General features: G+C 58.8%; 2 protein-coding genes across 5 annotated transcripts; one reads left to right on the forward strand and one right to left on the reverse strand.

The window, feature by feature from the left end:
- Nucleotides 1-2,090: 2,090 nt before the first annotated feature.
- Nucleotides 2,091-6,102, reverse strand: LOC105467324 (signal sequence receptor subunit 4). Its single transcript, XM_011716820.3, has 6 exons — nt 5,881-6,102; nt 4,083-4,201; nt 3,044-3,118; nt 2,760-2,849; nt 2,445-2,510; nt 2,091-2,249 (listed from the first exon to the last, which is right to left on the reverse strand). Exons 1-6 carry the CDS (start codon nt 5,945-5,947, stop codon nt 2,145-2,147), a joined length of 522 nt encoding a protein of 173 aa, XP_011715122.1. The 5' UTR covers nt 5,948-6,102; the 3' UTR covers nt 2,091-2,144.
- Nucleotides 6,103-6,159: 57 nt separating this feature from the next.
- Nucleotides 6,160-15,418, forward strand: LOC105467323 (isocitrate dehydrogenase (NAD(+)) 3 non-catalytic subunit gamma). Of its 4 annotated transcripts, none has more exons than XM_071088916.1 (13): nt 6,160-6,390; nt 10,068-10,109; nt 10,344-10,355; nt 10,627-10,724; nt 11,096-11,208; nt 13,038-13,098; nt 13,218-13,350; nt 13,575-13,708; nt 14,023-14,125; nt 14,230-14,376; nt 14,721-14,815; nt 14,898-14,958; nt 15,120-15,418. In XM_071088916.1, exons 1-13 carry the CDS (start codon nt 6,310-6,312, stop codon nt 15,261-15,263), a joined length of 1,224 nt encoding a protein of 407 aa, XP_070945017.1. In that variant the 5' UTR covers nt 6,160-6,309; the 3' UTR covers nt 15,264-15,418. The 4 variants fall into 4 exon arrangements, with proteins under 4 accessions (XP_070945017.1, XP_011715121.1, XP_070945018.1 ...); XM_011716819.3 differs by having other exon boundaries at nt 15,223-15,418; XM_071088917.1 differs by lacking the exon at nt 10,344-10,355.

The raw sequence follows: 15,418 nt of genomic DNA on the forward strand, positions 1-15,418 counted from the left end.
ATGGGCCTGGAGGCTGGAGTCCCTTGGCTGGTTCAGGGAGAGGTGGCGCCAGAAAGGCTGGCAGCACTTGGCTACCGATGCCCTGGAATAGCAACTTCACGTCCGGGTCCCACTGCCATCAGGCTTTGTGGCAGAGCCAAAACTAAAAAGAGCAACTGGGTGCCCAACAGCCACACCGGTGCCTGCCGCACCCGGCCTGCCCCAGCCACCTGCCCTGCACAGGCTGCTGGGTCTCCTCTGGAATCTGGAAACTGCATCTGCTGGCAAAGTTGGTGTGGCCCCTCAGCCCCAACGCTCCTGCTGCATTGTCCTGGGGTGAGCGCCCAGCTCTTTCTAGGAGCCTGCCCATTCTTGGCAGCTGGCCCCACCCAACCCCCTTCCCAAGGCCTGGGGGTGGGAAGAGGGTTCCCTGCTTGTACAGATGACCCCCCTACCCGAGACTCTGCTTAGCAGACAGACCCAGGTCACAGGCAGCCTACACCTGCTCCTGACACCCCCGGCCCCTCACAGTGCCGCTCTCTCTGGCAACTGAGCTGAAGTTCTGAGGAGCCCCTACCTCCCAGGCAGGTTTTGGGCCTTCCCTCCTTTTCCAGAGCAGCCTTGGCTGGGCACGGTGGCTCATGACTGTAACCCCAGAACTTTGGGAGGCCGAGATGGATGGATCACCTGAGGCCAGGAGTTCAAGACCAGCCTGGCCAACATGGTGAAACCCCATCTCTACCAACAATACAAAACATTAGCTGGGCTTGGTGGCAGCGCCTGTACTCCCAGCTACTCGGGAGGCTGGGGCAGGAGAATCACTTGAACCCGGGAGGTGGAGGTTGCAGTGAGCTGAGATTGCGCCACTGCACTCCAGCCTGGGCAACAAGAGCGAAACTCTGTCTCAAAAAACCAACCAAACAAACAACAAAAACAGCCTCTCTGGAGATTTCCATTTCTCTCCAGTAACAGCCAATGGGTGACCCAGACATCAGGAGTTTGGTGGCTGATACCAGTGGACTCCCTGACACCTTGGAGTAGGCACTGTCACTGCCTCGCAGCTGAGCAAACTGACTTGGGTCCCATAGCTGGGAAGGGCTCACCTGGGATTTGCACCCAGTCCCTTTGGTCCCCAAGACCCTCACTGCCTCACGGGCCCTCAGTGCCACTAAGGAATGCCTTTAGCTAGTCAGGAGCCAGCATGTGCCAAGCTGAAAAACAGGCTGATGGGAGAGGTGCAGGGTGAACTGCAGGTGTGGCGTCAGGCCGGGACGCCTGCCTGGTATCCTGAGGGCACGGGTGCTCTTGGGAGAGGGGTCTCTAGGAGGAAGTTGATGTGCCCCTCACAGGTGGGGTTTTTTGTTGTTTTGTTGAGACAAGGTCTCATTCTGTCATCTGGGCTGGAGCACAGTGGTGTGATCATGGCTCACTGCATCCTTGACCTCTCCAGGTCGAGTAGCTGGCACTACAGGCACATGCCACCACACGCAGCTAATTTTTCTGTAGAGACAGGGTCTCGCCATGTTGCCCAGGTTGGTCTCAGACTCCTGACATCAGGTGATCCTCCCACCTCGGCCTCACAAAGTGTGGGGATTACAAGGTATGTGCCACCACACCTGGCCATGGGTGTGTATTTTCCCAATATCCCATGAAGGCACAGCACACTGGAAGCAAGGTGGTGTGGTCAGGGTGTGGAGTGTGGAGGGGCTGAGCCCAGACAGTTGCACACCGCATGGGCAGGGTGGGGGAACTTGCTGTGCCTGAGAGCAGTGCAGGGAAACCCCTCTGCGTGCAGATTGGGCCCGGGGCTTCCAACACAGGAGCCGTGATGGAGACCAGGCTGGCTGTCTCCCCATGGAGCCTGTGGGGCCACCTGGGGATGAGGTGGCCAAGCCCACTGCCCTCACCAGAACCAGGAGAGAGACATGGGAAGGTGGACACAGGGTTCTGTGGGGACCAGACAGAGGGCTTCACTGGGAGGAGGAAAGGGAGTTCTGGACCAAAGCCTGCCCCTTTCCCGCCTGGTGCCTCTGCTGGCCAGGCAGACAAGGGGACGCTGGGCCCCCAGCTCTCCCGGTCAGGGGAAGGCACAATAACGCAAGCCAACAGCCTCAGGTCCTGTGATGTTTATTGAAGGAAGCAAGGGCAGGGCTGGGGTGCCACCCTCAGGCCTGGATGTGGCTCTTTGCGCTGAAGGCCAGGTAGTAGATCACAAGACCAATCGCCGCAGCCAGCACCTCAGTGGACACCCAGGGCCCGTTCCAAGTGCCCTGAAAGAAAGGAGATCACAAGCCAGCTCAGGTGGGTATAGGCAAGCAGACCAGCCAGCGCTGGTCACCCTCCACCAGGGGAACCAAGACACGCTGGCCAATCACGGCCCAGCAGCGGAGCTGGGGCTGTGGAGAGGATGAGAACCTTCACTCAGCCCAACCACCCCAAAAAGGAGGACGGACCAGGCCGCTCACCCGATGGTCCACGCTGACTGTGAACAGCGGCGGGATGATGGAAATGTCCTCGTTATTCCTCTGAGCCTGCAAGGGAGGTGTCAGGGTCAGGGGTGCCCAGCGTGCGGGGGTGGGAAGAGGAGGGGAAAGAGATAGGAATGCTGGCCAGAGCCCCAGAAAAGGAAAGGAGAGAAATGGACGAGAGACCCTTCTCAGTAGAAGGGGACAGGATTACAGAAAGGCCACCCAGCTCAGGACTCACTGCCAGCGCCTCCCAACCCGGCCCATCCTGCTCTCCAGGGACAGGGGAGCCCAGTGGGCTGCGGGAGCCCTCACCTTCCTGAGGAGGCTGTAGGACTCCTCGTCGAAAAATCTGACTTCATAGGTGCCTGCGTGGGCGCTCTTGTGGTCCAGGCTCCAGGACACCTGGGTTGGGTGTGTTGAGCAGGGTGTGGGCAGAGTGGACATGGAAGGGCCACCCTGCCCACCAGTGCCCACACCGCAGCACTCCAGCAGCCAGAGCCCACAGCCCCTGGCCCTGGTTGACTGGCCACCCCTGGGGCTTCAGGTCATACCCGGGAGCAGGAAGCCCCCTAGCAAGGGAACCCTTGGCCCCTCACCTGATAACGCCCCACGTCCTGGCCTCGGGTGACAGGGAATTGTTTTCCACCGACGTCAGCATAGAGAGCCATGTTCTGGGTGAGGAGACAAAGGCAGGGTCACCTTCTGCCTTCTCTGGGTGTGGGCAGAGGAACCCTGTGTGCTGCTCACACGGCCTGCAGATGGGTAGGCTAGGCCCAGTTGGGGGCTGCAGTGTCCCTGGCAGGAGGTTCCAGGTAACACTCACCAATCCTGTGACTGGCCCTCTGCATCGGTCTTCCCTACGGAGGCACAGGGCTAGATCCCCATGGTCGGACCTAACTGGATGCATAGGAACCCTGTTGACTGTGAGCAGGGGAGGGATGATCAAAAGGGCCGAGTGATTTTCCTGAGTCTACAAGGGAGGTGCTGGGGTCCGGGATGCCCAGTGGGCTGCCCAAGGGGTGCTTTACCCTAAGAGAGCCATACCCAAAAAAAAGGCCCCATTTCCTTCTTTGGACTTTTGGGAACGTAGGTCAGGGGCCAAGGCCAAGGCTCCTCAATCTTGAAGTTAAAACACCCGAAATCCTGTCTCTACCAAAAAATACAAAACTTAGCTGGGCATGGTGGTAAGCGCCTGTCATCCCAGCTACTCGGGAGACTGAGGGGAGAATCTCTTGAACCCGGGAGGCGGAGGCTGCAATGAGCCAAGATCGTGCCAATGCACTCCAGCCGGGGCAACAGAGTGAGACCCTGTCTCAAAACAAACAAAAAACAAAAACAAAGACAAAACACCCACACAGACAAACTGGCCAATGGCAACGAGGGTGGGCTGCCCTTTCTCCCGGTTCAGATACTCATTCGGGACACAGGTTGTGAGCCCAGTGTTACCTCGTGTAGGCACAGCACACAAAGCAGGTGAGGAAGGTGACCTGTCAACACTGGCTAGGATCTGGCATCGCTGTGCCCTGATCTCTCCAGCACCCCAAGAGTTGGAATCTCTGTTGACACGGGTCCCCCATCAACTGGCAGTGAGGAGCACCCCCACCCGCCCTCCTGTCTGAAACCCCACTGTCTCACCTGGACCCTGTTCTTGCATGTCAGGGAGATCTCCACAATAAAGACAGTCTCGGTGGAAATGACAGCGTCAGAAGTGGTGTAGTAGGAAGGGGTGATCTGGGGCTCCAGGCAGGCCTCAGCTGCAGGGAAGAGGGAGAGATGCTTGGGTAAGGCCAGCTCGAGTATCCCAGTCTGAGGGCAGGATGGCCGGGCCCTGCCTCACAGCACGGATCAGCTGAGGACGCACGGGATCCTCCTGTCCCTTCCAGGTGGGATCCAGACAGATCCAAGTGCTCGGTCACAAATGCAGTGGCAAGGTAGGTGGGATGGCTGTGAAAGCAGACTGGAGAGGGGCAAGGCCGGCTTTCTGGAGGTGTGCAGGAAGAGCGAACGCGTGTGCTGGGGACAGGTGGGCGCTGGAGTCACTGGACAATACATGCCAACGCTTGGACCTATGACACGGAGGCCAGGGGGCCAGGCCAGCCTCAATTCAGAACCACAAACGGCCTGGACGAGTTACTGAAGGCATCCTCAGCAGAGACATCAGGGGTAGGGGCTGCAGGCAGGCAATGCACTGGGGCTTTTAAGATGAGAAAGGGTCTCTGCCCCCGGCCAGTTGACAGAAGAGGCCAAGACTGGCCCCAGCGTTTCCTGAGGAAGTAATCAGGAGAGGCTCTGGTTGCAGAAGCACAACTTGTTAGCTGTGAGAGAAAGGACTCTGCCTTAGCCTTCTCCATAACCACAGAGGCCCACAGGAAAGACAGGCTGCCGCCTACATCAGAGGGTGTGAAACAAAGGCTCCCCAAAATGGGAACGTTCTCAGTCACCAGCTGTCCAAATGTGATGCTCCGGCAGAATGACGGCTTCAGCAGAGGACGTCAGAGAAGGCTCTGGGTCCGGACCAGAGGAGGCAGATCCGTAGGAACAGCATGGAGGCCGCTCTCAGGGGCCAGATCCTACCAGCCTTTCTGTGTCCTGCCTAAGTTGGGCCTGCTTCCTGTGGCGCAGGGGAGCCCCCGAAAGGGTTTTATGGCCAGGCTTGTCCTCTGGATAAGTCCCTGGCTATAACTCAGGGAATTCCTGAGGGGCAGACAAGAGGGTGCGGGCAGGGAGGCCAGTTAAGCTGGCAAAACGTTGCAGGCAGCAAGGCTACTGGCCTGAAGGACGGCAGAAAAGGGAATGTGCAGAAAGCCACCCCTGTCCAGTCCTGGCCCCCGGGCCCGGGACTGGCTGCTGCAGCCACCTCCTAAACACACTCTGGAGCCTCAGACCCTCATGAACGCAAATCGACGGGACCCCTGGTAGGCTCTGCCGAAAACTCTGGTAAGGGTAAGGCAGGGCCCTCCGGAAAGGCCAGTCTTCGGCCTGGCACTCAAGGTCCTGCGCACCTCTGGCTCCCCATCTAACTCGCCCCGTTCTTGCTCCCTCTCCTCACTGAGGTCCCTTCCTAGCTTATGTGGCTCCTCCAGCCCCGTTTTTGACCGCGATCGCTCAGCACTACAGAGCTTCGTTCTGGTCCGACCCCGCAGGGAGCGGGAGCGGGGACATGTGTCACGTTCCGTGCTGGAGCTGGGGGCCGGGCGCACGGTGGAGGCTCCGGGACTCCTCTTCGTATGGGCAGACAAGGAAAAGCCTGGCTGCCGGTAAACGTGCCCGAGGTGCTTTGGTCCCCGCGTCCCAAGGCCGCCTGCCTCTCGGAGGAAGGCCCGGCTCTCAGCGACGGACCCCGAAAGGCCAGACCCCCGCATCCCTCCTCCCCTCAACACCACGTGGGGTGGGTCAGAGGCTCGCCAGAAAGAAGCCCCGACTGGGCCGCTACCTGAGCAGCGGGAGAGGCTGGACAGCAGGAGCAGCGCCAGGGCGCCGAGATATGCCATCGCCGCCATCGCCTCTTCTCTGCCTAGAGGAAAAGAAAACGAGCTCCCATGAACACGAGGGGCAAACGAGGAAGAGCGACGCGTAAGTGACAGCGGCAGCCAATCGTGCACCGAAGGGCCGGGCCGGCATTGTGACGTCTCTGGCAGCACTGACGTGGCCCCTCCCCGAGACAGGGGCCCAGCTGGTCGCGATCCCCCATCAACATGGCGGCAGCGGCGCTCTAGGCGCCGGAAGGGGGCGTGGGAATCGGTGAGACCGCGCGCGTGCGCAGTACCGGGCCCGCGCCGGTCCCCGAAACTTCGCACCCCGTCGAACTCTCGCGAGAGCGGTGTCTGCGTGACGGGACGTGCGGAGGCTCTCACTTTCCGTCATGGCGCTGAAGGTAGCGACGGTCGCCGGCGGCGCTGCGAAGGCAGTGCTCAGGCCAGCCCTTCTCTGCCGTCCCTGGGAGGTGAGCAGGGAAAGGGCCACGGGGCCGCGGCAGCGCTCGCAGGGGAGCGGTGGGGTAGCCGCTCCCGAAGCAGTCTGGAGTCCGATTGGCTAGGAGAGGGCTGCGCGCCGGGGTTGATTGGCCGCCTCCGCTGTCACTGAGGGGATTGGCCGAAGTTGGCCCTGGGCCGGCTCCCCCAGGGCGTCTGCATCGGGTGGCGGGGGGGGGTTCCGGACGGGCCGGGAGAGTGGGCCACGGCGGCTGTCACCTCCTTACTGTCCTTGAAAGAGCCCTTTGACGCAGTCACTCACGTATCCCGGCCCGCCTTTCTCAAACCGCTTCGGGAATCCGGTTCCGGGACTCAAATTTCTCCATGGGTTCCCGTCTCGTTGACCGCTTTGCCACTTGTCCCGGTGGCAAAGAACCGGACTTTGCCAGTCATACCCCATCCTCCCACAGTCTTAGAGCCCCAGATGCCTTCCCCCCGAGGCGCCTGGAATGGGAAGGAGCTAGGGTTTCTCAGGCTGCGGGGGTTTTGCTTCTGCTCTTCTTGGTCTGCGGTCTTGCGTATTCAGGTCTGAGTCCTTTTTCCTTACGCTTATTTAAGAAGAGGTTAATTTGGGTCCTAGGTGGGCTGGAAACCATCTGAGCAGCTGTGAGCCAGCACCTGGCCCTGATGGGTAAGAGGTTTGGCCTCTAGGCCATGCTCCCCCACTGACCCAGTGCGTGGCCTTAGGCCAGTTTCTCCTCTCTCTGGGTTACAGTTTCCCCTTTGGAACCCAGAGGGGAGACTTCATGTTTTCAAAGGATCCTGTCAACTCTGACCTTCCAGAACTCCGTGATTTTGTTGCCACTCACCAGGGACACCTCTACTTGCTGTTTTCTCTTTCTGGCCTCTGGGGGAGATGCTTGTGCCTAATGAAATTCTCTTGACAATGCCGACTTCTCCTACCTTGCTGCTGAAAGGACGGCAGCATATAGTGGCTTTCCAGAGGCTCTGATGGCTCTAGCAACTGGGCTCCTGTAGGCTCTCGGTGAAGACATGTGCCTCCTCCTTGACCTCCCCTGTGTGTGTGCTTATGTGTGCGTTGGGGTGGGAGTAGGGGACAGTGAACGGTGGGTAGCTGGGCAGTGCCTTGCCCTGAGACTGATTGTCCTGGGTATGGGAACCCTTACAGAGGAATCCCAGGTCTTGGATCCCACTGATTTGGACGCCATGGGAGAACATACAGCCACCATTGGCACATGGTCCGACAGAAATGTGTCAAAGAGAGAAGCCTCAGCAGGCATAAGATGTGGGGTGTGGATGTTCTTTCTTTCTGTGGAACTATGAAAGGGTGATGGGAGAGCGGGAGGCGTGTGCATATTGCATCCTGCCTCACACCTGGCTCCTTTGATTGGTGGCTTCACAGGGAAGTTGGGGCACAAGGCAGAGCCTTTGCGACCTCCTGAAGGAAGGTGCCTGCATCTGTACAGCACGGTCAGGGAAGTCCATCTGGAGTGCTCTCTGGGTCTTTTGCCAAAGTCCAAAGGAACACCTGGCACAGGGACCGGGTGGCGGAGAGGTTCAGCCCTGGTGGTGATGTTGCCATCTGTGAGGGAGGTCCATGCCCTCAGGAGATTGGCTCGCTGCCACAGCTGAAGCCCAGGAGGAACTACTGCTGGGAGCTGCAGGGGTCCACCTGTGACCCCCCAGGGACACCAGCCTTGAACTCTGACCTGAGGTGCCAGTGGGGTAAAGGGGCAGGTGTGCTATGTAGCACTAGCTACTGTGAGCAACTCACACACCTCCTCTCGCCTAATCTTTCCCGCAGTCACGGAAAGTAGGTACCTCCATTCTGTGAATTTCAAATGAGGCCGTGAAGCCATCTCGAGAGGAGTGGATGGTGGATTTGGACCGAGGCCTCCCTAGTCTCCAGTTCTTTCCTCATTTTCTGATGTGCTTGTTCACTCAGGAAATGTTCCTTATGTCCTAGCTCTGGGCCAGGTACTGTGCTGGGTCCTAGGGTGACAGTATTGGACCAGACTGACTTGGCCCCTCCTCTCGGGCTCAGGGGTTGAGGAGGGAGCAATGCAGTGACAACCTAGGGAGGGGGGTAAGTAGGGCCTTAGGATCCCAGCTCAGTAGCCTTAGGGCATCAGGGAGAGCTCCCTGGAGGAAGATCCATCGAAGCCACCTTCTGCGTGCTTACAAGAGCCCCCAAATAAGATGATATCAGATGCTGACAAGCGCTAGAGAGAAGACAGAAAAGTCCCGACTGTGCCTGTGGTTGCAGATCCAGGTGCCACACAGATCAGCTGAGCTCCACTCAGGGCTCTGGTCCTTGTGGTCACACTCTCCTAGCCCCTGGCTTGGACTGATGAGTGGTACATCTGCACTGCCAGCGCTTGGGCAAGTGGGCCCCTTGCGAATGCCGGCCAGATACACACAGACAGGGAGAGGTCAGACTCCACCCGAGCCTTCTGGACTTCTAGCAGGAAGGCATGGCTCTTTGGCCAATGGCTGTGATGCTTCTGCCATTGGCTGGAACAGTTTGCTCCTGTCTGGTGGTCAAGTGGCAGGACATCCCCAAGTGGCAGGGAAGACCTTGGCTCTGCCACCATCTCAGGTGTGTTCCCAGGTGGGGCTTCTTCCAGGACAGCAGGTCACTTGGCACCTGGCACATTTGGCTTAGGCAGCTTTGGCTCTGAAGCTGTTCGGCATTTCCAGGCAGGGCGTTGGGGACATTTGGCATCCAGCCGTCTTTTCCGAAGGCCTTCCTAGAGTTGGGTTTCTGTTATCAACCTTCCGGAAATGGCTGGATGTCCCTACACATTTGTTTTCAATTTCTAACGCCGAAGGGCCATTTCCCAGGGGGCCAACAGTACTTGTCTCAGGGAGGCTGGAGGCTGGGTACTACCTTCTTATCTCCCTATTCTGCGTTTTCTGTAGCAACCACATGCTGCTTTTGTAATAAGGAAAAGTGCTCAGCGAAGTGATAACATGACTGTTGTCATGGATCTGTGCTTTTTTGTAATGATTTCTCTGCTGTACCAGGGTTAGTTTGCCTTTTTCGCATGTTACAAACATCGCTGAGCAGGAATAACTGGCCAAGAAAATAATCAGAAGCAAAAAAGAGGAGGGAGGGCAGGGACACGCCTTTTAAGAAATTTTCCTGCCAGGCGCGGTGGCTCACGCCTGTAATCCCAGCACTTTGGGAGGCCGAGGCGGGCGGATCACAAGGTCAGGTGATCGAGACCATGGTGAAACCCTGTCTCTACTAAAAATAGAAAAAATTAGCCGGGTGCGGTGGCGGGCGCCTGTAGTCCCAGCTACTCGGGAGGCTGAGGCAGGAGAATGGCATGAAGCCGGGAGGCGGAGCTTGCAGTGAGCCGAGATTGCACCACTGCACTCCAGCCTGGGCGACACAGCGAGACTCCGTTTCAAAAAAAAAAAAAAAAAAAGAAAAAAAAAGAAATTTGCTGAAGAGCCGAAGGAGGCAGGAGGCTGGAGTGCCTTCTGCTTTCCGGGTGCTCCAGTGGGTCGGCCCTGGGGACAGAGGCTTCGGAGCTAATTGTCTGTTGTGCCCCTGGCAGTGGGCCATGCCGCACAGACAGGGGACCTGCCAGGGCACAGTGGGGACGGTCCGTTTTTCCTTCTAACTTGGCTTTCTGGGCTGGACATCAAACCAACCTCTGGCGTTTGGTCTCTCTGCCAGGTTCTAGGCGCCCACGAGGTCCCCTCAAGGAGCATCTCTTCAGTAAGTACCTGCCCGTGCCCATGCATGTGTCTGTCTCCATGTGGCCGCAGTTGTACGCGTGTGCGCACGGCCTGCGTCCTTTCCTCTGAGATGCGGTCTCCGCGGGTTACCCACCCCTCTTCTGGGAGTTGTACTGGCCAGCATCCCCCCGGGAAAAGGCCCCACTTTCCTGGTCACAGCTTTGCTCTTGGAACCTTGGCTGATTATGTCTTCTTCCTTTCTCCTCCTTTCTAGCAACAAACAATTGTGAGTATTCTTCTTTGCCTGTTAGGTTTAGGGGGCTCTTAGTTGCTTTGGGGTTGACTAAATTCCAGGTGGGGGTGGGCTGCTGCTGACCCAGGAGCCCTGGATGAGCAGCCCTGTCTGGGACGGGGCTGCCCCAAGTTGGCACCTTGTGACGGGGTGGCCTGTGGGGTCAGCGCCAGTAGGAAGAAGGGAACTGGCTGGAGCCCATGGGGGCCGAGCTGGAGGCATGTGGGATCCCGGAAGGCCCACCTTCACCCTCTGCCTCCCACAGCCTCCGTCGGCTAAGTATGGCGGGCGGCACACAGTGACCATGATCCCAGGGGATGGCATTGGGCCGGAGCTCATGCTGCATGTCAAGTCCGTCTTCAGGTATGGAGCTCCTGGGTCCCCGCCTTGTCCTCAGGCAGGGGGCCCTGAGGACTTTGTGCCAAGAGGGGCATTGCGCCCAGAAGCACTCGGTGAGGCCATGGCAGGACTACCTGTAAGCCCAGGCCTTGCGTTGCATGGCCTGTGATGCCGCCAGGCTGGCCTGGGCTTAGGGAAGGTGGCACCAGTCCTGCCACAGTGTGCAGTGTGGAGTTCAAGCATGTCCCCATCAGTTGGTGAAAGTGGGCCCAGTCCCTTCTCAGTTAGAGCCAGGTCAGGGCAGGTAGCAACAGGAGAGTGGTAGCCTGGGCAGGCTTCCTGGAGGAGGTGCGGGGAGGGCCTGGGCCAGCCTCCCTGACCCTGCTCTGCCTCAGGCACGCATGTGTACCAGTGGACTTTGAAGAGGTGCACGTGAGTTCCAACGCTGATGAAGAGGACATTCGCAATGCCATCATGGCCATCCGCCGGAACCGTGTGGCCCTGAAGGGTGAGCTCCAGGGCCAGGGGCCAGGATGGGGCCCTAGGTGTGATTCCTTCCTTCCTTCCTCCCTCCCTCCCTCCCTCCCTTCCTTCGTTTTCTTTTCTTTTTTTTTTTTTTTTTTTTTTTTTGAGACGGAGTCTTGCTCTGTCTCCCAGGCTGGAGTGCAGTGGCGCGATCTCGGCTCACTGTAAGCTCCACCTCCTGGGTTGGCACCATTCTCCTGCCTCAGCCTCCCGAGTGGCTGGGACTACAGGCGCCCGCCACCACACCCGGCTAATTTTTTGTGTGTTTTCAGTAGAGACAGGGGTTCGCCGTGTTAGCCAGGATGGTCTCGATCTCCTGACCTTGTGATCCACCTGCCTCAGCCTCCCAAAGTGCTAGGATTACAGGCATGAGCCACTGCGCCCGGCCGCTTACTTGTTTTCTTTCTTGCTTTCTTTCTGAGATGGAGTCTCGCTCTGTCGCCCAGGATGTAGTGCAGTGGTGCGATCTCGGCTCAGTGCAGCCTGTGCCTTCCAGTTTCAAGCAATTCTTCTGCCTCAGCCTCCCGAGTAGCTGAGATTACAGGCGTGTGCCACCACGCCCAGCTGATTTTTGTATTTTCAGTAGAGACAGGGTTTCACCACATTGGCCAGGCTGGTCTCGAACTCCTGACCTCGTGATCCGCCCGCCTCAGCCTCCCAAAGTGCTGGGGTTACAGGCGTGAGCCACCATGCCCGGCCCGCATGATTTCTTTTACCTCCCTCTGAGCTGACTCTTGTGAGGTCCCATGGCTCTGATTTCAGGGCTTGTCTGACTAGAGAGGACCCTTGTGCTTGGAGACTGGGTGGACGCCTCCTCGGGCCTGTTTGCGCTATGATGCTGGGATTCTAGTGGGAGCAGCTGTGTGTGCGCCTGTCCAGTGACAGGCTCCCTCCCACTCCTCCTTCCCTCTTGAGACAGTCATCTCTGCTGGGGTCAGCTTTGACCCTCAGCATCTTTCTTCACAAACCAGGTATCACAGAGATGTAGTTCTGACCCTCTGCCTGGCGCTTCGGGTGCAGCCAGCCTGGGGGTGGATGGCACAGCCCAGGCAGGGATTCTCGGGGCTTCGCTTGAGGTTCCTAAACTGCTTCCATCGCTCATTTTGCACACTCAGCCCATTACCTGCACTGTGTGAGGAGCGTGTGAGCAAAAATGAACCCAGGAGGAGCCCCAGGCTCTGGCAGTCAAGTGGAGGGGCCTTTGTGCCAGCCACAGGGGACCCCTGCACTCAGAGTGGAGCGATCTGGGCGGGGTGGCGCTCACCAGCAGGTGGCCTCTGTTTGGCACCCTCTGACTGCTGTCTCCAGTGGCCACCAGCCTCTGCTTCCCTTACTCCAGGTGCCCTGGGTCGTAGGGCAGGGCCCGGCCAATCTGTGGCCTTCTCCAGGCAGCCCCTGCCTGCCCCTGAGTGTGGTGCCTTGATGCGGGGTCCTGGCAGTAACACCGCCAAGGCCACCTTGCTAGCTCCAGCCTGGCCGGCCACCCTGTTTAATAAAGAGTCGTCACTTTCTGTGGCTCCAGAGCCTGGGCAGGGAATGGCATGGCCGCCTGGCCAGTTGCCAGCCTTTATTCATTTATTGACTTGTTCATTCCACCACTCAGTGGTTATTCATGGAGCACCTGCTCCACCAGGCACCCTTCGAGATCCCTGAGCACGTAGCCTTGTGGGGCTTAGGCTGGAAGTTGCATTCTAGTGTTCCATGAAGCATTTTTGCTCCCCAAGTCTTCTCCTGACCCTGGCAGACTTCAGCTGCCCTGCTGAGGTGGGGTGGGGATGGGCAGTGCCGCTAAACCTGTGTTGTGTTTTGCAGGCAACATTGAAACCAACCATAACCTGCCACCGTCACACAAATCTCGAAACAACATCCTTCGGTGAGATCCGGGTGTGCGGGCTGGGGGCTCGGTGGGGCTAATGTGGGGTGAGCCAGCGGAGTCTGGCTCCAGTCAGCAACCTGTCAGGCCTAGCAGCCTCTTTCTCTGTCCCCTCCCAGCACCAGCCTGGACCTCTATGCCAATGTCATTCACTGTAAGAGCCTGCCAGGTGTGGTGACCCGGCACAAGGACATAGACATCCTCATTGTCCGGGAGAACACAGAGGGCGAGTATAGCAGCCTGGAGCATGAGGTGTGCATGGGCGGCCCGGGATGAGCTCCCTTGGGGTCAAGATTAAGGGGAGAGCTTAAGGAACCAGGGACAGGCGTACCCTCAGAGGGCAGGGGCTGTGCCCGAGGGAGAAGTCAGAAATACGCAGATGGGGTGCTTCCCACTGTGGCCCCGTCACACCAGCTTGTTTGGCCAGTGCCGCTCTTCAGTAGCACATGGATCTCTTCTCCCCATCCCCTCCTCAGAGCGTGGCGGGAGTGGTGGAGAGCCTGAAGATCATCACCAAGGCCAAGTCCCTGCGCATTGCCGAGTATGCCTTCAAGCTGGCGCAGGAGAGCGGGCGCAAGAAAGTGACGGCTGTACACAAGGCCAACATCATGTATGCCCCCTGTCCCCTGACCCCTCTGAGAGTAGTCCAGAAGCAGCTGCAGTGGCCTGCTTGGGCCTGTTCTCAGGGATTTGTGGTCCAAAAGCCCAGCTACGCACCGAGGGGCCACCCCAGGCGAGTGCCCTGTTGCCCTCGAGGCATTGCCAGAGCCCACACTTAGGGGAGGTGGGGTGGGATTCTGTCCATTTTGCTGGTGAGGGACAGGTTAGAATTCAGACCCCAGCCTCCTGGGGCCTCTGCATGCCCCATCCCTCCGGCTGACTTGCGATGGCCAAGCTGGTGTCCTGTTCCTAACCCCTCACCAGGAAACTGGGCGATGGGCTTTTCCTCCAGTGCTGCAGGGAGGTGGCAGCCCGCTACCCCCAGATCACCTTCGAGAACATGATTGTGGACAACACCACCATGCAGGTATTAGCCTGCCCAGTGCTATCCCCCCTGCCCTGGGTGCCCTGGGCTTCTGTCACCCATGCTCCCGAATCTGCCCCTCAGCCAGCCCCCTCTTTGTCCCACAGCTGGTGTCCCGACCCCAGCAGTTTGATGTCATGGTAATGCCCAATCTCTATGGCAACATTGTCAACAACGTCTGCGCAGGACTGGTTGGGGGCCCAGGCCTTGTGGCTGGGGCCAACTATGGCCATGTGTATGCAGTGTTTGAAACGGTGAGTACTAGGGGCAGGGCCGTAGCCTGCCGCCTTTTTCCAGTTCACAGACTTACTGAGGCACACTCATCCCATCGGGTTCGCCCGTTCAAAGTGCATGATTTAGTAGTTTTTTGGATATCCAGGGTTGTACTGCCATCACCACCATGTCATTCCAGAACGTTTTCACCACCCCACGAGGAAAGCCTGTCCCCATAAGCTGTCTGTTCCCACACCCTCCCCCAGCCCCTGGCACCCGCTGATGGGCTTTTGTCCCTGTGGAGTGGTCTCTTCTGGACACGTCACAGGAGCAGAGTCACCATCCTTCTGCCCTCCACCCACTCTCCTTCATCTTGCCTCCCCAGGCTACGAGGAACACCGGCAAGAGTATCGCCAATAAGAACATCGCCAACCCCACGGCCACCTTGCTGGCCAGCTGCATGATGCTGGACCACCTCAAGTGAGTGGCTCCCGGTGCCCCGCGAGCCCCTAGCCAGCCCTCCGGGCCCCAGGGACTGAAGCCTGGCTCTCCCGTCCTCTAGGCTGCACTCCTATGCCACTTCCATCCGTAAGGCTGTCCTGGCGTCCATGGACAATGAGAATGTGAGGTTCCCCTTGCACCCTACCCTGCTGCCCCACGCAGTCTCCCCCTGCAGCCTCCTGTAGCCCACCTCATGCACTGACCGCGGTCCCCAGGGGAGGGTGATAATGGATCCGGCACCACCTTCTGGCCCTTAGCTGGTGCCACTTCCCTCCTGTGGCAGTCCCAGCCCTGCACGCCACGGGAGACAGTGGGTAGCCCCAGGCCACCTGTACAGCGGGGAGTGGCGGGGCCTGGCGTGTGCCGAGCCTGCCTGTGTCCTACAGATGCACACTCCAGACATCGGGGGCCAGGGCACAACATCTGAAGCCATCCAGGACATTATCCGCCACATCCGCGTCATCAACGGCCGGGCCGTGGAGGCCTAGGCTGGCCCTGGGACCTCCTTGGATTCCCCTTCCCACCCCAGCACCCCAGCCAGCCTGGTAGGCAGAGCCCAGAATAAAGCAGCTTCTGCCTAGA

Source organism: Macaca nemestrina, chromosome X (genome assembly GCF_043159975.1).
Source record: "Macaca nemestrina isolate mMacNem1 chromosome X, mMacNem.hap1, whole genome shotgun sequence".
In the NCBI taxonomy this organism is placed as follows: Eukaryota; Metazoa; Chordata; class Mammalia; order Primates; family Cercopithecidae; genus Macaca; species Macaca nemestrina.